Source organism: Sphaeramia orbicularis, chromosome 13, assembly GCF_902148855.1.
Source record: "Sphaeramia orbicularis chromosome 13, fSphaOr1.1, whole genome shotgun sequence".
NCBI lineage: Eukaryota > Metazoa > Chordata > Actinopteri > Kurtiformes > Apogonidae > Sphaeramia > Sphaeramia orbicularis.
In genome coordinates, this window is record NC_043969.1 from 35,233,677 (window position 1) to 35,261,408 (window position 27,732).

The window sequence follows — 27,732 nt, forward strand, 5'->3', positions numbered from 1 at the left end:
TATTCTCCAGCTGTTCTCTTGTATATTTATGGGTTTGGTTGTTTTAATTCCATATCAGCCGACACAGTGGACGCTTATGCACCATCCCATAATACACTGTAATTCATACTATTACTGTAACTTTGCTGTTCTTGATAAACCTGATCTGCAGTAATGAGTTAAATCAATTGCTAATTGTTATTCGACTGTAATTAACAGTTTTCTTAATCAAAAAGGTTTTTTTTTTGCATATTGTCTGCATGAAGTTACTAATAACTAGTATTAGAGTATGCTAAAATGTGAGAAAACATCAGATTAGCTGTATGAAAAATGTTTTTATTTCATAGTTTTCACACAGTTTATCACTTTCTGATGATGGGTTTTAAATACATGTTTTTTTTTGGGGGGGTCAAAAATTAAACGTGGTGTCCAGCTGAGTGGACATTTTTGTAACGCCATGAAAAATAGGTTGATAAAAAACATTTCAGTCGCGTTGTTATAGTTGTTGTTGTTGTTGTTTTTTTTCATGCCCAAACAGGAATAAAAGCACTCAGGAAAAAAACTCAATTAAGGTTCTCATAATTCATACATGAAAGGGTTAAATTAAATATGTACAGAAGCAAGCATCCTCATTTTAACAAAAAAAAAACAAACAAAAAAACCCATATATCTTACAGTGCAAATTTAAAAAAATGTTATTAGAAAACTGGTGTTCATTAGTGGGAAAATGCCATGTAAAATTACACATAACACCAAAAATATGGCCTGTTATTTCTTCTTCAGGTAATGAATTCATCCACAAGAGGGAGACAGAGCTTTTCTCCAGTCAAATCATCAGTTAAAGCTCATTTATAGAGATGCACGTCTGATTGCTTTATTTCATTCTATTCTTATTATTATTTTAATTAATAACACCCTGAACTGACTTAATATCTTAAACGATGGAATAAATATAAACAAATATCTCCAGATGAAGGTGCATTTTCTCTTCTTTAACCTGAAACAACAGGAACAATTTGCACCACACAGATGAAACAGTTGATTTTATTATTATTATTAAAACATTTCTTCTGTTTCTACCTTTTTACCCAACCTGCTGATGTCCAGCCCACGCGGTATGCTTCTGTCCTCCCGCCCCCTCCTTGCAGAATGACATCAATTACATCCAATTAAAATCTTGCAAACGCATTCCAGCGACAATATCCACCAATCAGATGAGAGGAGGGCGTGACTGCCTTTTACTCCAGCGAAGCAGGAGTATGAAGTTTGGGGGGTTTCACAGTATAGAGCTGCAGCTGCGAGAGAATGGTGCACCTTAGTCCTAATAGGTACGGGATATTATCCAAGTGGGATTTTGGATTCTTGCAACTTTGACGGCTGGGTTTAGTTTTTGCAGGTGTATGCGTAAAGTTGAACGTGTGTCGTTTTTTTGCGTCTTTTCCACATTCCAAATGGCTTGGATTATCCCCCCGCATCTGCACAGGACTGGCACCGCTTTGATTTTGCTTGCGGTAATTTTGACAGGTGATGCAGTTGCGCAGGTTTTTGACAGCTATGGATTATCGTACGCTTTGAGGTCTGAGTTGTCAGAGGACACGATATTGGTTGCCAATAATGGGATCCGCGTGCCTTTTGGGAGATCAGTGTTTATTGATCCCATTAATGATTTGGTGATCCAAGTTCAGCCTGGTGATAGATGCAGCATAACTGTATTAGACAATGATCCTTTATCTCAAAGACCTGGACACCTGACTCCCAAAAAGTTTCCATGTGAATTTGGACCCAATGATGTGAAGTATTCTCACTTTGGTTCCAGGAGTCCTCCAAGGGATAGAGTAAGATTACAGCTCAGGTATGACACCCAAACGGATACCATTATAATACCTTTTATGATGGAGGTGGAAGTGGTCTTCACACAGCTGGAAGTACTCACTAAGAACATGCCACTCACTGTTGAGAAACTGCTCGGTACAAGCAACCCCATTGATAGAAGAATATTAGAATTTACCTATGATAGAGATGCACAACAATGCAAAATAGCCTCACTTGCCAGTGGAAGCATTCTGCCAAGGTATGGGAAACTTGTAGATGAGGACAGCCTCGGAACAATGGTGGACTGTGATGAATTTATTAAGATGAACATCCGTTATCAGCACACTTTTGCTTTGAAGTCACCAAACAGAGATTACATTCCAATGCTTATGGAGTTACATGATAAGGAGGGCAATTTGCTCAAGCAGGAATTTTTCCAAATTTTGGTAAGGATTAAAGAGGGAGAAGAGAACACGGCTCCTAAACCCAGCTTTGTGGCGATGATGATGATGGAAGTGGACCAGTTTGTAATGACAGCGATAACCATGGATATGCTGGCTGCAGAGGATGTTGAGTCTAATCCTGATGAATTAATTTTCAACATCACATCCCCCCTGTCCTTTGAGGAGGGCTACATAGTGAGCACAGATGATAGGAATTTACCAATAACCTCGTTTTATCAAGGAGACCTCAAAGACTTGAAAATCGCCTACAAACCCCCTGCTGTGGATTCAGACACTGAGCGGATTTTCCAGATTGAGTTTGAGGTCGTGGACACAGAAGGGGCTGTGTCAGACCCTTTTGCTTTCATGATTGTCGTTAAGCCTATGAACACACTAGCCCCTGTGGTCACTAGAAACACTGGCCAGTTACTATATGAGGGACAGTCCAGACCTCTGTCCAGTTCACAGAATTTAGAGATTAGTGACGAGGACAACTTAGACAAAGTCAAAATCACTGTAATTGATGGATTGAAGCATGGAATGTTAATTGTTCCGGGCTCTAGGGGGAAGTTTTTCACCCCTGCTGACCTCAATGCTGGCGTTGTCATTTATCAACACGATGGTAGTGACACGTACAGTGATAATATCATTTTCCGAATGACGGACGGCACAAATGAGGTGGAGTTTCTGTTCCCGATCACTGTTGTACCAACTGATGATGAGCCTCCTATAATCAATGCTAACACCGGGTTGTCATTGTTTAAAAATCAAATGATGCCAATATCTTTGCTCATGCTAAGTGCAGCGGACATCGACTCAGAAGATTCTACGATAAAATTTACAATACAGCCTCCGTTTTCCACAATCGGACAGGTGCTGCTGCGTCAATCCGAAGCCCCAGAGGACCCATCGACCTGGAAGTTTAACACAGAGGATGAAATGTACGAAAAAGTAGTAACCGAATGGCTGCAGCAGGATATAATCGACGGCAAATTGTTTTATAAGCACATCGGGCCTCACAGCACAAGTACAGTAATGGATCAGTTTGTTTTTAGAGTTCAAGATGACAACGACCCTCCAAACCAGTCAGGTGAGAGCTCTTTCATTATCAAAATCCTCCCCGTTGATGACCTGCCCCCTGAACTGTATCCTGGCACTACACTACAAATGACTGTGCACGAGTATCAGCTTACTCATTTCCGCAAGAAATTCCTCCGTTACACCGACCTGGACTCGGAGGATCGAGATCTCAAATACACAATCGTCCAGCCTCCGACAGATACAGATGAGAATAATCCTGCTGTTTTAGGAAGTCTGGTGTTAACTGAAAGGCCACATACTGAAGTCACGACCTTCACCCAGGCTCAAATTAACCATCACAAAATATCTTACAAACCACCTGATCTTGAGCTTGGAATTACCACGCATATATTGCAGTTTAGATACACTGTGGAAGATGATTCTAGAAATAGAGTTGATGGACGTTTCATTATATCTTTAAAGCCTGTGGACAATAAACCACCGCAAATAATTAACTCTGGGTTTACTGTGCTTGAACGTGGCACACATATTATTACCAGCGCTGAGCTAGACACCTCAGACACAGACACAGACAGTAAACAAATATCATTTACTATTACGCAGCCTCCACTGCACGGCCAGATCCAGTTTACATTCACTGACATGATGAAAGGAGATACTTTTAGTTTAGAAGATATTGGAAGTGGCAGAGTTTCTTATATTCACAATGGAGATGAATCATCAGTAGATTCTATACAGATAGACGTAAGTGACGGAGTCCATATCGTCCCTATTACTATAAAGATTAATGTGAAACCTATTGATGATGAAACCCCAACAATCAGTCTCCCTCCTGGCACAATTGGATCCTATATAGATGTGTTAGAAAATGGAGCAACAGAAATCACAAGTAATGTAATTCAAGGAAGAGACGAGGACACAGACGACCTCCGCTTGACCTTTATTGTGGAGGACCCGCCATCATTAGGGGAAATTTTGGTGAAAGGTGTCCCATCTCGCACCTTCACCCAAGCTGATATCATCAACGGCTTTGTGGTCTACGCGCATACCAGTGGGGAGATAGGCTTGGTGACAAAGGAAGACTTCTTTAATCTCACTCTGACGGATATGTCTGATGAGTGGACTGTTGGAGGAAATAAAATCACAGGTGTCAGAGTGCATGTTACTATTCTTCCCTTGGACAGCCAGGCTCCGGAGGTCTTTGTGGGGGCACAGTTTTCCGTTGTTGAAGGAGAGAAGAATGTAATTGGAATCCTTCACATAAGTGCTGATGATGTCGACACCCCCAATGATGACCTCCTTTGTACAATCATTGTACAGCCAACATCGGGGTATGTGGAAAATATCTCCCCGGCCCCAGGCTCAGAGAAATCCAGGTCTGGGACAGCTATTAGTGCTTTCACCATCAAGGACATCAGACAGAGTCACATCTACTATGTTCAAAGCATTCACAAAGGTGTCGAACCAGTGGAGGACAGGTTTACTTTCAGATGCTCTGATGGCATCAATTTCTCTGAGAGGCACTTTTTCCCCATCTCCATAATCCCCTCTAATGATGAAAAGCCTGAGATTTACATGAGAGAGTTTGTAGTTATGGAGGGCATGAACATAGTCATTGACACTCCTATTCTGAATGGTGCTGATGCAGATCTACCACCTGATCAGCTCACTTTTATTATCACCAGACCCCCCAAGCATGGATTTATTCTCAATCAGCTCACTACCGGCACTGTACCTGTCTCTAACTTCACCTTGGATGAGATCAGGGAGGCCTCCAGCATTGTATATGAGCATGATGACTCAGAGACGACTGAGGACAGCTTCGATATTGCGCTCACAGATGGGAAGTTCACTGTGGAGAAAACAGTCATAGTTATGATTATCCCTGTAGATGATGAAACCCCGAGAATGGCGATCAATGACGGCCTTGAAATTGACATAGGTGATGTGAAAGTTATAACCAACAATGTTTTAAAAGCTACTGATCTGGACTCTGAAGATAGCACGCTGACTTATATTATTCGATACGGGCCTGGTCAGGGGTATTTGCAGAAAACAACTCCCTCTGGCATGCTGAGAAATATTACAGTGGGAATGAACTTCACACAGAATGATGTGGACCAGGGTTTGATTGTGTACATCCATAACGGGCAAGAGGGGATTCGAGACCTTATCAAGTTCGATGTTACTGATGGCATCAACCCTTTAATTGACAGATACTTCTATGTGACAGTAGGTGGAATTGATATGGTTTTCCCAGATGTGATTAGTAAAGGGGTTTCGCTTAAAGAGGGTGGCAGGGTTACTCTAACAACAGACCTACTCAGCACCAGTGACCTGAACAGCCCGGATGAACACTTGGTTTTCACAATTACCAGAGCTCCAATGAGAGGACACTTGGAATGTTCGGATACACCTGGGATGCCAATTTCATCTTTCACACAGCTTCAGCTGGCTGGTAATAAAGTGTACTACATCCACACTTCTGACGACGAAGTGAAAATGGACAGCTTTGAGTTTGAGGTGACTGATGGCTATAACCCTGTGTTCCGCACGTTTCGCATCTCCATCACTGACGTGGATAATAAAAAGCCTGTAGTAACAATCCACGGCCTAGTAGTGACAGAAGGAGAGAACAAGCTCATCACACCTTTTGAGATTACAGTAGAGGACAGAGACACTGTCGACCGTCTCTTGAAGTTCACAGTTACTCAGATCCCAGTTCACGGACGCCTGCTCTTTAACAACACCCGGCCCGTCACCTCCTTTACAAAGCAGGACCTAAATGATAATATGATCAGCTACAAGCACGACGGTACAGAGAGTGCAGAGGACAGCTTCTCCTTCACAGTCACTGATGGCACTCACACAGACTTCTATGTCTTCCCTGATACTGTATTTGAGACTCGAAAGCCTCAAGTGATGAAGATTACCGTTATCTCTGTGGATAATGGCGTACCGCAGATTGTGGTGAATAAGGGGGCCCCGACGCTGCGTGTTCTGGAGACTGGTCATCTGGGGTTTGTGATCACCAGTAAAACTCTGAAAGCAGAGGACAGAGACAGCATCATGAGTTCAGTGATATTTAGTATTACAGTTCCCCCACTGCATGGCTACTTGATCAACCTTGGGAAAGGGAATGCCACGATTACTACATTCACACAAGGTAAGAAATCTGCATTGTTAATGACTTTAACAACTTGCTAGATTTGTAAAAGTATTTCTACATTTTCAGAGGTATTTAAGCCTATTCTCAAACTTATTTTATATTTGCCCTCTCTGCTAGACATCTCCTCTCTCTGATGTCTGAAAAATGCTGAGTTCAAACATGAAGGTTCTTGTTTTCACTCAAGAGACTGTCTGTTTAGAAAGATGAAGTATGCCAGAGCCCCCAGGCTGACCAAATCTCACTCAAAATTTGCAACGGTGGCTAATGGTTCCCTTTTCGAAATAACTGATGGCAATTTGTGCATTTCCAGAACAATGTTTCAACACAGAAGGCATAATGATGATAAAAGCACATCGACACGAATCACATTTCAAACAAACCAGGCGCTGTCTCAGCAAATGTTAAATATTGGCTTAGCAGTATCTGTGTACAGTTGATGTATTCCCTTCTTTTATTTACTAAGTCACTGTGAGCTGTTTTTCCCAAGAGGCCCGTTCAGTGTTTCAAGAGTTCTCACAAAAGTAAACAGACAGTAAATAAAGACAGTATCTCCTGGGCATATGAAAATTGTGGCTATGCATTTTTATGCATCGGCTCCTTTGAAGGGAAATGCTTTGACATCAAATATTGAAGGCAGCAAGGGCTTCTAAAGGGCTCGCAATCTTCTAGATCTGGGGCTATAAAGAACCCTATCTAGCACCACCCTATCCAGATCCACACAGAATGCCTGGATGGAACCCCGAAAGTCAAGCAATGCTTCATGTTCAGTGTCATTCTGTAGTCTCACTGAGATACAGCCCCAGTTTATGAGGCACTTTGCCTTTTTCACACTCCTTAGACATTGTGGAAGCATATGTTTGCTTTACAAAGCAGAGCTCAGGTCTGACAAATACTATGTCAGGAATAAATTAAACATAATGGCCCACATATTGAATAGGCTAAACAGACTGATTTTACAATAATTCTTATCAGATGATGTCAGTGATATTTATACACTTTTTCTCTTTTTCAGCTGAAATTGATGATATGAACGTATGCTATGTTCTGAGGGATGGTGATAATGCAACGAATGATATCTTCCACTTCTCCATTGAGGACAATGGTAAGTTTCTTTAAACATGCCCTTTGAAGTAGTTCTCTGTGGAACAGCACATCTGGAAAGTGAAAATGACTCCCTGTCATTGCTAACTTTAGAGGCTCATGGGGTTCATCTCATTTCAGTTTCAATTTCGGCTTAAACTCATCTAATAAAATTATTAATAAGTAATGGTGACTGTACGGATTTGATAAATTAGAATAAGTTTGTATGTAGTTTTAGTTCTCTATTTTAACCTGGGCAGATGAGGGAAAAAGCATGCAGACAGCAAGCCAGGAGGGGAAAAGTTAGTATTTATAGATAATTTTTTAACTTTGTGTTTCTTTTGAACATCTGTTGAATATTCTGTAGCGTTGTTGTTGAGCCTTTTCTATCAGTATGCAGAGCCTTTTCTAGCACTTCCACCCATGAGCATTTGTGTATATTTTGTACATGTATTGAATGTTTTGCAGCTTCTTTGTCAAGCCTTTTCCATCAGTATTCTGCGCCTTTTCTAGCACCGCCACCCATGAGCATTTGATTAGTTTTCATGCAAATGCTTCATTGTTTGTAAGGTATCGACTGATTTACCTTTAAAATAATTAGTACAACAATTAGCGAGAACCAGCCTTCTAAAGCAGACATGTAATCGGGCTCGGTGAATGGTTAGAGGCAATCATGACATGTTGCCGATTAGCACAGGCAGTGTGCCTGACAGTGTGTCCTTTCTGCTACCCTTCAGTGGCGAGGAGGGAGCACAAAAGACCTCTTTAATAGGGGCCCTCTTTTCCCACAAGCACCTTAGTGGGGGCCTCCGGACGCATTTTCTCATCTCTCTACTCAGGACAAATCTGTGACTTTAGACAAAATAGAATAATGGAGAGGTTAACATCAGTGCCAACAGGTGGATGTTTTGTGAATGTAGTGACAGCTCTATCCAGAGCTACTGGGTCTGTGCAGAACTCCATTTCTTATTCAGTGTCCACTTAATGTCTATGTTTAGTTGTGTTACTTGTTGTGAATCTCTCCAGGCTTCCTTTTCTATGTCAGTCTCCTTTCCATTTCCACCTTGCTTGTTGCTTGATGACATATTTATTTCCACAGTGGTAGTTTATCTTAGCAAACTGCCAATTAGTGTATTTATGGCCCCCTACAATCTTTCACATTGCTTTTAGACTTACCTTTAAGATAAAAATGGCACATATCCTATCCGGTCCTCACTAACAATTGTAAATGATGACAGAATGGTGTGTTCAAACAAAGCAAATTACCACGGTCAGCGTTGCACGTCTGAAAAAATTAATTTTATGACAGGGTACTGTATTTTATAGTGGCACCTAAATTGCTGAGCAAATTGATGAAGCGTCTTGGAGAGTAACCTATCCATAAGGACCTTACACATACTGCACTGCAGCTTGTGAGGCAGTCAGTGAACATTTTTAATAAGATTTAAGCTGTGCTGGTGGCTGCCCTAAATCCCCAGACAGAACCTCCAGCTCTTTGAACAGTCATGTTGTGGAGGAACTGAATGGTGTACTCTAGTTCACAGCTGCACTCTGTCATGTTCAGCATTGGAAAACCTTCTGCCCTCCACTTTAAGTTCAGTGGGAAATTTACCAACTGCACTTGGCATTTTTTGGGTGAAGTTGTTTTTCATGTCACAGCTGCTAGGGGAAGTCTGAGTGTTTAACAGCTGTGAACCTGAATATATGCACAAATTTAAATAGCTGGCAAGTAGCTGGCACATACTGTTTAGCGCTAATTAGAATGTAAAACCGAATTTTGTGTATATGTGAGTGTATTGTAAAGTATCATGTTTATGTTCATGATAAATTGACGAGCCGCAGATAAAGATATGAATATTTATCATCATCATTTATCATTGATTATAGGCTCAAAATTCAAGATTTGCATGTGCTTGTGTGCTTGTGTTAAGCTTGTGTTGGAGGCGCCGTTGTGCTGTTTTCATTGATGTTATCTGGTGCCATTTTAAGGTAATTAATAGTCGCTACTGGTATCTGAGAAAAATGGAACACACAAGGAAAACCGCAGTCAGGAATAAAGCAACATGCATTGCAAAGAAGGTATGCATTTCATGTGTTTCCTGTAAAAAAAAAAATCCATCTTTCAGTCATTTGTGTATAGAAGGGGATCAAAATGTAAGCCTCACTACATTTTGCAACTATGCATTATTAGTGATATCCCATTTTAGGATTCTTTACCTGTACATTCTGTACATTTTGCTTAATACCATAACCTCGAGGCCTTCGCTGCACTAATTTACCCAAGTCACTGCTGTTCAACAGCTTGGCGGAGTGTGCTAAAATTAGTACATTGTCAGTTTGTCCAGGAAAATAGTAAAATTCTTCTGCTTTTCAGTACTTAATAATTAAAATATTTAAAGAAAATGAGAAATGCTGTAAATATTCATAGGGTATAAATAGCCATGTACACTTGTTAAATGGAGTGGGGTTCCCATTTTGATGCCTCCTGCCACACAGAAGCGACTAAAACATCCAGTTTTGTAACCAGTGTTGGGAGTAACATGTACAAAAGTAATGCATTACAGTAACAGATTACTTTTTGCTGTAACGCAGTAGTGTAAAGTAGTACTAAGCAATTTTTTGTAACATTTTACTCTGTAAATTTTCAATAGCGCTTGCATTAAAACACACTTTTACGCCCATAATTTAATTGCTCAGATGACAAAAAAAAAACAAAAAAAACAGCAAGAACATGAGACCTTAAGGAATGAAAAATGTATCAGTAAAATTCTATTTCCTGTTGGTGTTCAGCCAATGGGTGACGATGACAGAAGACAGTGCATTGGCCACGTGGACGAATGTTCATTACTAACCCTAACCCTGCTTTACAGAAGCTAGTTATCATTAGCATGATCCCTGTGATCAGCAATGACAAGGTAAGCTAACATTTCTATGGCTAGTTACAATTCTTTATCAATTGCAGATTTATCTATCAGTGTCCTCGGTACCCCACCCCCTGTTTAGACATGTAAAATGTTGAAAAAAAATGCAAGCGTTCCTGCTGGGATTCGAACATCATAGACCTTGGGGGGTGGGGGCTCTATATGTAACTCAAAAGTAATACAGGACTCATGTAATGCATTACAATTCTGAGGCAGTAATTTTGTAAGGTAAGGAATTACTTTTAAATAACAGTAACAAGTAATCTGTAATGTATTACAGTTTGGAAGTAACTTACACAACACTGATTTTAACCTTCATTTGCATACATGTTACTATATTTCTCTCTCCATGGTTTTCCTGAAATACAAAAGTGTCCAAGTATTCTATTTTTATGAGACACCCTATAGAAGAGTGTCGACTCAGAGTATTGTAGTAAAAAAAAAAAAAAAAGAAAAAAAAGAAAAAAATCCCCTTGGCCCTAAAAGCATTTTTCTCAAAAGACCATGATGAAAGAGAGGCTGTGAAAACCCACTGGTCTGAGTGAGAAGGCATGGACAGGGGCAGTGGTTGAAATGTTTAATCCACTCATGAGCGATGGGCTGCAAAACGTGGAGGTAACGTGGGACGACTTTACAATGGAATGAACAGATGCCATTTTGGGATTCAAAGTTCTAATAATACGTCCGTGACTCCAGCAGAAACTACACATAAGCATAGGAGCATGCATTGTTACAGTGGTTCCCAACCTTTTTTAACTTGTCACCCCATTTTAATGTCACATTTCTGGCGAGCCCAGACATTTTAAACTGAGACTTTTTTTTTTGCTAAAATTAATTTGTTTTTGATCATGTAATAGTTTGCTATACTATGTTGCAAATAGACATTAATTTTAGACGACATTTAGTCTATATAATGTGTATTATTATGGACGGAGGCAGAAAAGCCAGGTGTAGATTACTGCACAAAGTGAGAATTTTATTTTCCTTGGTCAGGATATGTACAGTCAGTCCAGTTTGGGTTTACAAGGCTGACAATTAATACTGAACAAACAAGAACTCAAACTATGAATTATGAAAGAGCTGCAGCATCTGAAACTGACCACAATGAACATTTGACAGATAAACAGTACTACTTTGCTTCAGTTTCAACTTCACAGTTTGTCATGTCTTTTATGTATTGTGTTTGTCTCTCTCAACTCACCGTATATTCTTTATTTCCTCCGTCAAGGAATGGCGGAGGTAATGTTTTCATCGGGGTTTGTCTGTCCGTTTGTTTGTTTGTTTGTTTGTCTGTTAGCAAGATAACTCAAAAAGTTGCGGACGGATTTGGATGAAATTTTCAGGAAATGTTGATACTGGCACAAGGAACAAATTATTACATTTTGGTGGTGGTGGTGGTGGTGGTGGTGGTGGGGGTGCTGCTGATCTGCCTTGGTGGAGGTCTGCGCACTCCGAGTGCTTTTCTAGTTAGTAATTTTTTTTTTTTTTATCAGTTACTAGAAATTTCAGGTGACCCCGTTTGAATTCCAGGCGACCCCACATGGGGTCCCGACCCCAAGGTTGAAAAACACTGAACTATTATTTACTATTATATATTGAGCCTTTAAACTTGTACTATCAAATGCTAAAATTCAGTTTTATCAATTTTGTTTTATTAGTTTTATTATTACTATAGTTGAATTTTTACGACCCGTCAATTAATCGTACTATTTGTAGCCACGGACACTTCCTTTCATCTCTTCGCCTCTGATCAAAAGTTAGATGACTGGACTGGGATTCCTGACCCATGCAACTGACTCTTATGGGATTTCTGCTGGCTCCATTGTCGATCCAAAAATAAAGTGACTTAGGCTACAGCCTGCGCTTATTACAGGGCAGGGCACTAATTTACTCCTGGCATTTTATTCCCCAAAGGGAAAATGAATGGAAAGTGCCAAGTCATTCATTATACTCCAGCCAAATACTTAATAGGGGTTTGACATCTGACCACAAAGTTGTTGAAGCTGCGATCATAGTGTCTCTGATAGATGCATTGTATTGGTGCTGGACACAGTCTTGGCTTTCCTAAATTGAACTGTCAGGAGCCAAGTCCTTTTTGGCAGCGTTGCATCTGCTGCTAGTGTCATTTAATGAAGTATTTAGAGGCCAATTTCAGATCTGTGTTCACCTTATCTAAGCTTGTTTGACCTTTACTGTACACGATTAAATGTTGGTGACTTTTAAAGAACCTTTAAGAAGTGGTAAACCCATGGTTAATTGATTTGTAACACTGGATAAATGAAGCTTATGGAGTGATTTAGAGTTGAAGAGAAGTTGCTGTTTACTCAATTGTGTTGGATACATAAAGACAGCAGATGGCCTTTTTACCACAAATAAAACATAGTAATGAGGCCAGATCCCTAAATGCTTATTATTTTGAATTAGTATGTGTCAAAATAAAACAAAGATTTTTTCTCTCAGTCTGGCTAAAATGCTATTACCCCTGTGGGAGAAAAAAAAAGACTTTAAAATTACATTGTTGATTCTTCACAAAGTCAGTAACACTTTGTCTTCATGGATAAATTGTGGATGCGTCTCCAGTTTCTTTTCAAAAGGCTTTCACTGTGTGTCTTTACAGCTGTATTTAAGGTGCTTTTTTCTGAAAAAGCCGATGACAGGTCTTATTTTCTGGGAGCCACTTGTGTCTCACTATTTGTCAAAGCTGTCATAGCTTTGAATTAATAATTGCAGCAGACTGAAATTACACATTTTGCACTGGTATATGTTTACAGCAGTGTTGCATGAGGACTCTAAAGGCCCAAATAGAGTTGTGGGCCAAAAACTTCTCTAATTGCTTAAAGGGTCTCGTTTAAGAACGATAGGTATCGTGGGTGTGTTTTTGCACTTTTGTGTGTGTTTTGGGGGTTTGTGGGCGGTCCCTCTGACATTCTAAGTCAGTTAATTGCTGTGTTTCGGTGGACTCCAGCCTCTTCTTGTCTCCTGGAGATTTCATGCATTCAGGTGAGCTTACCTGAACACACACAAGCCCGAGCGTTTCGAGGCAGTTGTTTGTCGAGCTGAATCCCTGTCTGCCTCCAGTCAGTCAGCATCAGGGATGTTCCTACTGACAGACCCACTGCTGTGGCCTTTGTTTTTCATTCCAGGCACTCACTACCGACTCATTTTTTTCCCCTCATGGAGCAACAAAGAGGTAGCAAAATATCATTGATTGTTCACTTCATAAAAATGTGCTACATCTGAAGGTCAAACTCCTGTTTCCCATTTCAAAAGTAAGATTTGTTTAGTATGTAAAGTGCATAGACTCGATCAATAATTCAGATTTGTTGTGAAATGAGTCTGCAGTGTGTAACACGGAGCAAATTCCTAACTGGAACATTTTTTTTTTCCTCGCACCTCCCAGGTTTTTAGCGTACATCTGCGTGCCAACCTCAACAAGCGTGTTCTATTGTTTTCTTTTATTTCTGCTTCATGTAATAAAGTAAGTTCAGGTCACCATGAACCTTGACCCAACAAATCCCCTATTCCATCTTGCAGTGCAGTAATACGCCGTGAAGATTGCCTACATCTTCCATTTTATCTGTGTGTAATCGTTTGTGACAGTGGAGGCAGGCTTGAATCCATCTCCCTGGTCTGCTCTGCTGTCTAATCCTATGTTAGTGGGGATTATCTTTCTTCCCGTAGCATGCTAAAACACAACCGAGGAAAGGTGAACACACTTTGTGTATGGCATAATATGCTCATAACAAAACATGTGATGAGTCTGCAGTTTCACCAAGCATTTCTATCCTGTTATTAATGAAACTGTCTCCAGTACAGTTTGTAACGGGTATAACATTCCTTTGTCCTTGGGACCTATGAGTCATATATATGAAGAGTGTCTTAAGCCTCACCAAATTACATAGCTGGTCCGGTTGTCGTGTTTTTAAAGAGATTTCAGATGGTAGGTTTTCCCCACAGTCCACCTGTGCAGTACCTAATAAAATATTAGGTAGTTGTTATATTGTGATGGAAAAATGCTTTTTGCTAAAACATCTGGGACTTGATTGCAGACCTATTTCTGGGTAACAGATGCTTAACTTTGTGGCTGAGAAACTGAATTACAGTGAGGATTTAGGCTAATCGTTTTAGATGGAGAGTGATTTGTGTCCCTCGGTGCTCCCTTATTTGGTCAGAGGCTAACTTTGGTTATGATTTCCTTCCTGGTCTGGATTGCAGTTATTTGTGCTTTGATTTTTACAGCTAGCTTCTTTATTAAATGCAGCATTACTGTTTTCTTTAACGTGTGTTATTCAGTAACTTACGCTTATTAGTGAAGGGATGAAATACATTTATAATTAAGGTCCATTAGACTTAAAGCAGTGTCTTTCTTTCAGTATTTATTATACACTGGCTCATTCTATATTGAAAGTATGCGAAAACATGTTGGTAAGAGATAAATTAGTCATTTGTTCCATCTGTTGTGCTTTTGTTTCTGTGTCACATTACTGTCATCTGCTCTAACTGCAGGCTGTGAGTTTTATGCTTCCTTTTCTTAATTTCCATGGGTGATCACTACCAGCCCCTTGACATTTAGCAGAAAAGTGGGTTTGTCAATGTGTTCCTGAATATTTGAGCTTTAACCGTACAGACACACCCTTACATTCTGATGTGTCCTCATTTACCTCAAACAGAAGGGAAACCCTCCTTGGAGGCCTTTTTTTCCCCTCTATCTTAATGTGTTGCCATAGAAAGTGTGGAGCCACAAATAACAAAGCCGAGGCAAATTCCCAACATTATAGAAACCCCAGGCCTGGGCTTGTTCCCCTTGATGATAATATGTGTCGTCATACCTGCCTTAGGATATTGCTCTAGCAGAACTGAGGTTGTTAAAACACTGAGTCTGTAGAAAAACGTACAGATTAAAGTTTGTGGAATCAGTTTTGACCATGGTCCAGATTTCCATCAACTTCACAGAAACTGATAAACACTGGTAAAAAAAAAAATGCACTTGTAGAACAGAAATATTCATCAAAGTCAAACAGTTTTGCAATCTGTGTACATCCTAAAAAAATAGGACCAATGGCCCTGTAGCTTACCGGCCAAATTAAAAGCTTTGGGAAATGTATCCAGATGCCATTTATTATCACCCAGTTCTGTGTATTTATTCTATTACAGAAATAGCCCATGTTTTGGTCATATTCCAATCAGATCTGTAAAAAATTCAAATTCCAACTTGGTAACATTGAAACTTACTGATTTATTGGATCAATCCACTTCCTATCTCTTATAATGGGAAAATTTGTCAAAGTTGCACCAAATCCAGAATCAGATCCGGATCAAAATAATTTCAATACCTTGTGTTGACATCATCATACAGAAGCTGTATACCAAGTTTGAAGTCAATCAGAACTGTAGTTTCAGAGAAGAAGACGATTGAAATTTTTTCCTCATAAGAGCCCATGTTAAATTTTCCGTAAGTTCCCGGATCCAGAAGAAGATCCTGATCAGCATGTGGCCATTATGTTTTGGTCATCTCCCCATCAGGGCTGTACTGTAGAAATTTACACTTGATATCATTTATATTTACTGAGTTATTGCATCGATCCACTTCCTATCTCTTATAATGGCGAAATTTTTCAAAGTGGCACCAAATCCAGAATCAGATCCGGATCCAAATAATTTCAGTAACTTTTGTTGACATCATCATAAAGAAGCTGTATACCTAGTCTGAAGTCAATCGGAATTGTAGTTTCGGAGAAGAAGATGACTGAAATTTTTGTAATGGACGACAGACGACGCCGATGGACGCCGCATGACGACAATAGCTTACAGCCTGTTGGCCGGTAAGCTAAAAAGCAGGATTAAAAAGTCCATCTTGTAATTTTTCACCATCATATATAAAACACTTTAATCAAACTGGAAAAAAAAACTAATAGCTCTGAAAGACAGTTGTTCTGTAGTTGCTGCTGTCACAACTCTCTCACAGTAGAAGAGCTTTTGTTCAATTTTGCAAAATCACTCTGGATAATGTGTTTTTGGCCCCCGAATCCCTGCAGTGGGCCGGAGATGCTCCTCTAAGCTGTGCTGCATGACAAGCCTCTGACAGCTGGGCTAGGGCTGTAGTGTCACAACTCTCTCCAGCTGAGCCCAGGTTTCAGAATTGGATCCTGATACAGGCTGCATCTCCTCTGTACACACACTTCATGCTTTACCACTCACACAGAGAAATCCACTATCCATCCATGTGAGGGGCCAGCTGCCTGATCCCTTAATCAGAGATGAAGCTGGCAATGCCTAAATGTTGCATCAAAATGCTGGGCCTCATCTATAGCTTAATTGATAACTGATTTGTCTTTGATTTCAAGCTGTTGTCTCTTTTGATTAGACTGTGATGATGTAGGGCTGGGATAAACACCAGCTCGTTGTTTGATATCATCTGCATTTTCATACGCCAAGAAAATATATTAGGTAGTAGAGGGAGAAATGAAAATTTTCACACACAGTTTAAACAGTTTAAAGCGAACTCTCTTGAGAAGATGTTCATTTCATGCATGCCTTGTGAACATGGTAGGAGTGTCTTCAGAGTAAAGGGGATCTCATCTCATAAAAGACGCTCATGAAACCGTCAGGGGATTCTGAGTGTGGATCAGGCTCCTTCTCACCACCTCCACCAGCTGTTTCCCTCTATTAAGTGGAGCTTGATAGACAGGATATAAGAAGTCATCTGGTTGAGAAGTGGGAGGGTAGATCAGTCAAAGGAGATAAAAGATAGAAATGCTCTGTTGGTCCCAGTCTTGGAGGGGGTGAGGCATCAAGCTGCTTCCTGTTGCCTGTACTGAAGGCATGAATGTGCGGATGTGCATTTCACTCTTTAAACATTACCTGTGTTGACAAGTTGTGAGGGCTCAAAACAAAGTAGGTAAGCTCTGCGGGTATGCTTCCTCATCTACATATGAATTCAAATTATTTGGATATTTGCATTTGACTTGATTAGCGTTAAATGCAAAGTGCAGCGCTGGCTAATGTGTGAAGTATATATCTTACTTCCATTTCTAAAAATATACGACAGACTCGAGCTGTGTAGTCATCTAAGTAAGAGAACATTCTCGTCTTATACTTTATGTTCCCCTCAAGCACATATAGCACATTTCTGAAACTTTTTTTTAACAAGTGGCTAAAATAAGATATTTTCCAGTTGCAGTCCTTAAAAGAGCAGTCATCAAGTGAATAGCAATGCAAGTGAAAGCGAGGCATAATTTGTGTTAAAATGTAGATGGTGCTTTGTAAATCAATCCTAGTTTTGGGCTGTGTTTTGACAGAGCTGTAGGCAGCAGAAATCAAACTAGAACAGTTGGTACTTTTTAGTTGTTCCAAATTCAACATGGATATGATGTTGATTTTTTTTTTTTTTTTTTTAAATGAACTGAACAATTTGACTGCTTCCAAAAAGCAGTGTTAATACACAGTATGTCTGAATTCTCACAGCGATGTTTTCCTTTTAATATATTTGTGTTTACCCATGTTGCTGTGAGGAACATAAAATACTCCACTAAGTGTGGAGCAATCAAAGAATTTCAAAGAGCCCCATTTAAAATACTAAGGAATGCCCTGCTGTTTGAATTTAAGTAGACCATGCCTGGGCTTATCTTGGTTTTCAGGGACGTTGGCTTGGAGTGAAAAGTTAGCATATTAGCAGGAGCTAGGCCATGGGGTGTTAAGGTGAAGGCAACTGTGGAATCTGATAAAGCAGTTACATTTAGCCCCTTAAACCCTCAAGTAATTGGCTGAAGCATTACAATTGCCACAAAATTGGCCTGTAATACCTTAAAGGTTATCGCTAGTCTGTGGGTCATTGTTTTTAAGCATATTGTGTTTCATTAGAGGGAGGGAGCATTTAAAGCTTATGAGCCTGCATGAAACCTTAGGGGGATAGTCAGTTAGCAGATTTAATTTGCACTTTACTTACCTCCTAAAAAAGGGGTTTTGGTTTTTAAAGGGCATCCAGTGAATGAGAGTGAAAATGTCACATAGTCCTGTCGACAAAAATGCAACTTGTGCATGTCTCTCATGTTTATTCCCTTTGACATTTAGCTTTCGCCCTTCAGATCTAATAGATTCCAGTCTCTGTGAAATAGAGCTCATCACATCTTGTTTATTTGATTTCTCGGGGGCTCAGGTGTTGTGTTATTCATAACAGGTTGTGAATGTTTTTGTGTTAGCTTTGAACACAGAGGTCTCCAAATTCCCGTCCTAAGGGAGACAGCTGCTGTTTGGAACTGATATGGTTTATTTTGTCATAATCTGGTCAAATACTGACTGATAAATTGTATTTTCACTGTTGTCATGATAAGAACATGTGCAATAAACATATCACACACCACTGCCTGAAACACAGTGAAGAGGAGCATTTTCATTCTACTTGCATACATTCATTGCGTTCACATTTACTGCAAATATTTGACTCATTAAATGAATATGTGAGTGTGTGCAGTGCATCAGTGACCACCTTTACATGCACAAAATGCTCAGCTTTTTTTGCCCTAATTCTGAAAAATTCCTAATAAGTTGTTTATGTTCGTGTTTACATGCAGCCAGGCATACCCTTATTAAAAATTGTTTATTTTCAAAGTTTTCACCAGTAGCAGACTTTCTACTGAGACTCTCTCATTCCTTCAAAGCATATCCGAACACTTGTTGATCTTCTTTGATCATTTTTGCAAGTAGGTGTGTGGCTCCTTCCGACTAAAAATGTGGACTTTCTTAGGAGCATCCACCTCTACCATCGAAGATTTTATCTTTATTACAAAACTGAGTCTGAGTCTGAGCTGATCATAAACAAGGGTCGTGTGTTACAACTTGACATAAAACATGCAAATTACATTCATTTCCATAATCTGTTGTATAACTGTCCAAAGAGTTGTCATAATACTGCAATAATATGGCATATCATACATTTCTTAATTGGAAAATACTCCTGTTCCAAATGCCACAGCTTGGTTTTGAAGCCAGTGGTGGAGGAAGTACTGGAGCTTAGTACTTAAATAAAAGTACAAATATGCTGCAAAATATATACTCAAGCAAAAGTAGAAATACTACATCTTACTTAAGTAAAAGAACTAAGTACTAAGTAAATTTACTTTAACCCATAAAGACCCAGAGCTACTTTTGTATCAGTTCCCAAATGAATTTTTCTCTGTATTGAACCTTTCTTAAGTGATTTATCACCATTTGTTGTAATATTATCCTCTGTATTTTTTTTTTTTCAGTAAAAATCAGTTTTTTCCTATATTTAATTCACTGATCATGTAAATATTCATTAAAGCTCAAATTAAAATTGAGGATTATTATATCAGAAACAGACAAAACTGAAGAAAAAGTGACTTTCTCTGTAAAATATGTCATTAACTGAACATGAAAACAAGTGTCTCCATCCACTGTCATTGATCCAACTCCATGGGTTTTACTGGCGAATCAATATTGTAGAAGACGATGGTTTTTCCATGGTAACTACGAAGCCTTTGAATGTCCAAATGGGTCATATCTGATGACACTGAAAAGATGACAAACTGCATTTTACACCAATTATTTACATGGATTGATAGGATTAGTGGATCAATAGGTATTAAACAGTTTACATGACTAGATAGTTTTGGTCGCCAGTGGATGTTTGAGTCTTTATGGGTTAAAGTTTTTTGGGTTTTTTTTTATTTAAAGTCACGCAATGGGTTATCTCAGTGTCTGGGCTGTGGCATTTTGATAAAGAATATAAATATACTGACTTATGCCTCTGCCAATGTCACTGCTCGTAATAATTACAACCAACTATACAGTATATGTATATTGGAAAGTTTGGTGTACGTATTCTGCTTGTTCTCTACAATAATGTGTGTACTCTAACGTGGACAAGTTATCTACTAGGTATTACCCACTAATTTACCATTAAGTTAAATTAGTTAAGACATGACATATCTTTAAATCATTTATTTACATGTTAAAGCAGTTAAAGCCCAGCATTTTTCAGATGCACAAAACAAAAATCAACTACACTACAGACTCACACTGCACCACATACTAATTACACTGGGTTACAAAAAAATGTTTTTTGCAAGTTGTCTAGGTTTTTTCAACTGAATTAGGACCATTTTGCACCGCTAAATCCAAAAATGACATCTGTTTTTCTCAATCAGGTCAAGTTTTTTTGCTAATTTGATTTTGAAAAATTTGATCTTCTCACAAAATATAATAATTAATACCAAAATAAGATCGGTAAGCACACTTGACGAAACTTGTGACTTGATTCCTGTTAGGTATAATGGTGTATTCACCGCAGATGTAGCAGAATACGTCAGGCTTATTTTTGCAAAATCTTCTAGTCGAAGCCATTTCATTCACCTGTAATATTAAAAAAACCATTAATCATAAATTGGCAAAAGTTAAATCTTCAGAACTCGTTAATTGCAAGAACTATGAAAGAATTTTCTATCATATGATGTGAAAATGCCCATAAATGTAAGCAAAAATGTTAAAAAGCCAATATGTAGCATAGTTCAGAAAGTTGACCTGATTGAGCAAAATTAATGTGATTTTTGGATTCAGCACACCAAAATTATCCTAAATCAGCTAAAAAAACTTAAACAATAAATTTGTTGTTGACCAGTGTTATATACTCAAAAAATGCTAAACATGCACAAATCTCTGAATTCTTGAAGGGCACTAATTCTGTTGTTATCCGTTACTTCCAGAACTTTCCTGGTCATGCAGAAACCAAATTACGGACAGTGCAGTATGGACTTCTAAGCCCGTTTTTACTGTCTCATCCTGCACCAAACACGCACCAAATGTAATGACACTGTTGCCAAAAAATTCAGTTTTCATAGTGTCTCATGAGTTTGGTTTTATTTGTCCTTTCAACGCGATTGACTTGACAGTATTAGTTTGACATCTGCATTTTCCACACAAATTGAAACTGAGATTCAGCCAAACGCACGCTCTGCCATCATTGGAGCTAATAGAGCCACCTGATGCAATAGCAAACAACGCCACAACGTAATCAGTAGGAGAACGATTTTATCAGGCAAGATTTTGTGAAAATTATGTTCATACAATGTAACAAGTAACGGCTTAAATTACAGAAATGTAGTGAAGTAGAAAGTGCAGATAACTGCCGCAAAATATAATGGAGTAAAATCAAAAGTATGCATAATTATTTATACTTAAGTGAAGTACAGATATGTAAAAATTTACTCAACACAGTACAGTAACGAAGTACAAATACTTTGTTACATTCCACCACAGTCTGAAGCCATGACAAAAAAAGATGAGACAGAAATTAAAGGCCAATAACTGAATTTATAGCGATAAAAATAAACCAAACTAATACAAGCAAATGAACAATACTGTGGAATGTGATCGTTAGCACCCTGAGGGATGTAGTGACAGTGCATAGATGAGTGAGCAGATGTTAGCAGAAACAACGAACATGACATTGTGCCAGGTGAGGAGAGCTCCGCCATTCTGAGGCGAGGGCAGGGATTTGTAAAAGGGACGGCTCTTTGGCCCAGGTGTCTCCCATCATGCCGATGGGCGGGTCACCTGGTGCAACATAACAGCAGAGATTTGAGGCCATCACACAAAAAAGAGTATCCAGACATAATGCATAATTTTATCAAACAGTCTTTGGAATAATAGAGGGATATTAGTGAGCATGCACCTTAGCGGAATGAAACATTATTATAATATTAATATAATTTCTGTCGACTTGTGTTTGACTGATTCCCCGCCACATACAGGCACATAAAGTGGTCGCAGTGGAGAAAGAGAAATAGTTCAAATATAGGCACAAGAAGAAAAGAAGAAAATGTAGGAAGGTGATGTTTACACCTGTTTCGTTCCCAGTTGTTATAGTTTGAGGGATGCACTGATGTTGTTATCAACCAAGACTGATATCATTATACAAAATGTCTTTTTACTGATGGCAGTGGCAGATTTTTCCCTGTCATGTTATATCAAAGGTTTATGTAAATCTCTGTTCATTTGAAGATAATGTAATGGAGGGCCAAAAGACTGGAAAATAGCAACTATATTTACATTTACAGGGTGGGGAAGCAAAATTTACAATGAACATTTAGTTGTTTTTTCTCAGCAGGCACCACATCAATTGTTTTCAAACCAAACATATATTGATGTCATAATCATACCTAACACTATTATCCATACCTTTTCAGAAACTTTTGCCCATATGAGTAATCAGGAAAGCAAACGTCAAAGAGTGTGTGATTTGTTGAATGCACTCGTCACACCAAAGGAGATTTCAAAAATAGTTGGAGTGTCCATAAAGACTGTTTATAATGGAACGAAGAGAATGACTATGAGCAAAACTATTACGAGAAAGTCTGGAAGATACTATTAAAGAAGAATGGGAGAAGCTGTCACCCGAATATCTGAGGAACACTTGCGCAAGTTTCAGGAAGCGTGTGAAGGCAGTTATTGAGAAAGAAGGAGGACACATAGAATAAAAACATTTTCTATTATGTCAATTTTCTTGTGGCAAATAAATTTTCATGACTTTCAATAAACTAATTGGTCATACACTGTCTTTCAATCCCTGCCTCAAAATATTGTAAATTTTGCTTCCCCACCCTGTATATTGTGAGGATTTGTTTGTTAAGGGGATAAATAATGACAAAAACAGAACAGAAAATTACATCAGTATCAGCTATTGGTCAAAAGGTCATTTTAAATATAAGTATTGATATCAGCCAAGGATTTTGCAAACAGTAGTCGCTTTTCCATTGGACATATACGCAAAACTACCGATATTTACTAAATGTTGAAAAAACAGAGATGCATAATGTTGCTTTTTTCCATTAAATCACAAATGGTGTAATACTGTAATTTCCCAGTTTGGGATAAATCAAGTACATTTATCAATCTATCTATGAGGTCATTTATTTATTTATTATCGTGAGATGATGCAAGAAGTCATTCCATAAACATAGCAACAAACATAAATATTATGTTGATTTACAGATATATTCATTATTATTATATATTAGCCCTCTATCATGTACTAAATAAAAAAAATATTCTGTTTCCTGGTGTGTTCACACATACTGTGGCATTTTTCCTTTAAAACTCATCTTCTTCGCTTGTTGTAACATCCACAGCATCCGTTTTTTTTTTTTTTTTGGTTTGTTTTTTCACATGACTCTAGTTAAGGAAAAAGGTCTTTCCATTGCAGTTTGTGAGATATACCAATTTCGCCACACCTGAAAAACCACCTCTTGCCAGCGGAAAACTTTTCATAGAAAAATGAGAGTTTTGGTGAAATTGTCCTTTTTCCATTAGGCAAATTTTTATGCGCAAGTTATCTTCACGCAGTTTGAGGGTCAATGGAAAAGCGCTTAGTGCATCACTATATTTTATACAACCACATCATGCTAGTTAAGCTAATATTACCTTGCTATGACTCAAAGCTGCATTGGTTTAACATGCAAATTGTATTCCTTTATCAAATTTATCCTTGTATTCTATGTTTACACTTGATATTTTTCTTATTCTCTGTCATATTTATTATCATAATACACTGTTGTGTGTAAGTATTGTTGTATTATTGCTGCTTTTGCACAACCCTATTGCCCCTAAAGGAAAGAAAAAAACAACCTAGGACAGGGGTGTCAAACTCATTTTAGTTCAGGGGCCACATACAGCCTAATATGATCTAAAGTGGGCCGAACCAGTAAAATAATTTAAATAATAGGATAATAACTTATAAATAATGTCAATTCCAAAGTTTTTTTCTCTGTTTTGATTGAAAAAAGTAAAATTCCGTAATGAAAATGTTTACATCTACGAACCGTACTTGGAACATAACATGAACAAATATGAACCTGAAAATTCTTAAGAAAAATAAGTGCAATTTGAACAATATTACATCTTAGTTTATCATTTATACATGTGCATGACAACTTACACATCACAGTGGATCTACAAATACACAAAACATTTAGTGAGAGGCAGAATATTGGTACAAGTTCACATACTTCTCTTCAGAAATTTCAGGTTATTCACATTTTTTGTAAAAGGCTAGTCTGTAAATGTCAACATTTTTATGTAATTTTACTTTTTTTTTACACTACAACAAAGAGAAAAATTTGTAGTTTTCATTATGTATAGGTTATTATGATAGTATTTTACTGGTTCTGACCCACTTGAGATTGAATTGACCTAAAATGATTCTAACATCCTTGATTGTTAATATCGTCAGTGTAATTTTTGCATTTCACAAATTCATCCCAGGGGCCAGATTGGACCCGTTGGTGAGCTGGTTTTGGCCCCTGGGCCGCATGTTTGACACCTGTGACCTAGGAGGATTCATTCTTTCACATAGACAAATAAAGTTCCATAGTTCTTAAGTTCTAAACTCCTTATGTATAGTCATGTCCAAAAGTTTTGGCAGTGACACAAATTGAGTCCTTGCATGAATGTTTATTATTTGCCAATGAAAGCCTACGAAAATCTTGTAATTGTACCTCAGAATTATACAGAAAAAATCCCAAAAGGACTAAATTGGCAATATTTGCAAAATCAAAATTTGTGTGTCCCTGCCAGAACTAATAGTCACGACTACAGCACAACTTTTTAGTTACTTTGCTGTGAAATCCTGACATTTGACAAATTCTTTTAAACTTTACTGGCTGAGAATGCAAAGCAGGCCTTCTGTGTAGCAGTGATATGTACAGGCAGTGAATCACAGCAGCAGCAGAAGGAGGAGGACGACAGAAGAAGGGACTGATACCGAGAGATATCTCTGTTCTCTACTCTGTCTCAACTTCCCTCAGTATTTTGATGTCAGGACTGTAATGGATTTTTCTGACATATTAGACTTGTTGCTTCTTACAGGAGATTCAGTAACTTTAATATTCACTCTGTCCAGTGTTAGAAGCATACACTTTAACTAACGTACATATACTTTGTACACTTATATTCACTACCATTATCAACTGTTTCACTCCATTGTCTAAATGATATTGTCTTTACTATCAAAATACTGACCCATTCATAAACTTCACTGTCTATTAGTGACAGAGCATTTTCAGATTTTTTTTTTTGCATTCTTTGCAGTTCGTATGTTGTAGGGATGTAACGATACATATATATATATATATATATATATATATATATATATATATATATATATATATATATGTATATATGTATGTATGTATAATATATATATATATGTATGTATGTATGTATGTGTATATATATATATATATATATATATATGTGTGTATATATATATATATATATATATATATGTATGTATGTATGTATATATATATATATATATATATATATATATATATATATATATATATATATATATATATATATACATACATATTAGGGGTGGGCAAATTAACGCGTTATTACCGCGTTAACGCATTCATTAAATAACGCCGACAATTTTTTTATCTCACGTTAACGCCGTTTTATTATTGTTCTGCCTTTCAAGCAAGTCTTAGTTGATTTATACATACGGACTCTTATTTTGAAACTCATGCTTTTATTTTGCCGGTCCACACACCGGTGCTGTGTGTATGTGCAGCTGAGAGGAGAAAACCAGCGAACTTTACAAGTAATGCTGATGTTTAAGCTAATTTGTTTATGCAAGCAGTCGCAGATGGGTTGCTAATTCTTTATGCAGGCTCATGCTAAGTTTATGTAAATTCATTGGTTGTGTTTAGGTCTAATATGCCAGCCTTTGAACTAACCTTTACTCATTTACGATGTGAATGTTGTATTAGCAGTCATTTTATCTCGATGCTAACTTGAATGGGAAAATCCATAGACACGCTAACGATTAGCATTTACAGGTTAATTAAAGATTTACAACGTCTTTTTATTCAGCAACAAAGGCTCACATCAGAGATATTTGATACTATTCATTCTTACAACAACTGAACATAAAATACTCACAGGCGAACGTTTTTGGGGCCATACAAACAGAGTGAAAGAAACATGTCTGTTAGTTCTATGTCCGGACTGACTACGGTAACACGGAAAGGACAAAACATACGTAAGTGCAACTTATTCTGACCACTTCAGGGCCCCTTTTGCTTGCTTTGAACAACTGAACATCACATATTATTGGGCTTATTAGTATTAGTACTGATTAGTGGGCTTAAGACTCCTGTCAGTCACTCACAACTGTAAATACACTGGTGGGGACATAAACATGTGTAAAAGTAGTGGTTTTTTACATGGACATCTTCATTTTAAATGTCTTCAGATGGTGGGGTTGGGAAGGACACAGTTGTTTGGAAGCACTGACGTGCAATTATGTTTATCACCAGAGTACTTCCAGTCTGGAATATCACTGAAAGGCAATACATGCTGTTGATGCGTTCCCCCCCAACAACTATGCAATTAATCGCGATTAATCGCAGAAAGCCATGCGATTAATCACGATTAAAAATTTTAATCGCTGCCCACCACTAATATATATATATATATATATATATATATATATATATATATATATATATATATATATATATATATATATATGTATATATATATATATATATATATGTATTATTTTTATTTTTATTTTTATTTTTTTTGAGCCTCTGAAAACAGGGGCTTAAAATGGTTGTAATTCCTAAACAGTTAATGTAATACAGGGTGGGGAAGCAAAATTTACAATGAACATTTAGTTGTTTTTTCTCAGCAGGCACTACGTCAGTTGTTTTGAAACCAAACATATATTGATGTCATAATCATACCTAACACTATTATCCATACCTTTTCAGAAACTTTTGCCCATATGAGTAATCAGGAAAGCAAACGTCAAAGAGTGTGTGATTTGCCGAATGCACTCGTCACACCAAAGGAGATTTCAAAAATAGTTGGAGTGTCCATAAAGACTGTTTATAATGGAAAGAAGAGAATGACTATGAGCAAAACTATAACAAGAAAGTCTGGAAGATACTATTAAAGAAGAATGGGAGAAGTTGTCACCCGAATATTTGAGGAACATTCACGCAAGTTTCAGGAAGCGTGTGAAGGCAGTTATTGAGAAAGATGGAGGACACATAGAACTAGAAGCACTCGGAGAGCGCAGACCTCCGCCAAGGCTGATCAGTGGCCCCCCCGTGGGCCCCCCCACGCCAAGGAGGTTATGTTTTTGTCAGGGTTTGTTTGTTTGTTTGTTTGTCTGTCTGTCTGTCTGTTTGTCTGTCCGTTAGTGTGCAACATAACTCAAAAAGTTATGGACAGATTTTGATGAAATTTTCAGGGTTTG

General features: G+C 38.1%; 1 protein-coding gene across 1 annotated transcript in view; it reads left to right on the forward strand.

The window, feature by feature from the left end:
- Positions 1–1,220: 1,220 nt before the first annotated feature.
- The window catches only part of frem2b (FRAS1 related extracellular matrix 2b), a 100,272-nt gene continuing 73,760 nt past the window's right edge, over positions 1,221–27,732 (forward strand). The window contains exons 1-2 of the mRNA XM_030152245.1: positions 1,221–6,441; positions 7,457–7,546. Coding sequence (XP_030008105.1) covers positions 1,380–6,441; positions 7,457–7,546 — 5,152 coding nt within the window. The 5' untranslated portion in view covers positions 1,221–1,379. The remainder of the gene's footprint in view (positions 6,442–7,456; positions 7,547–27,732) is intronic.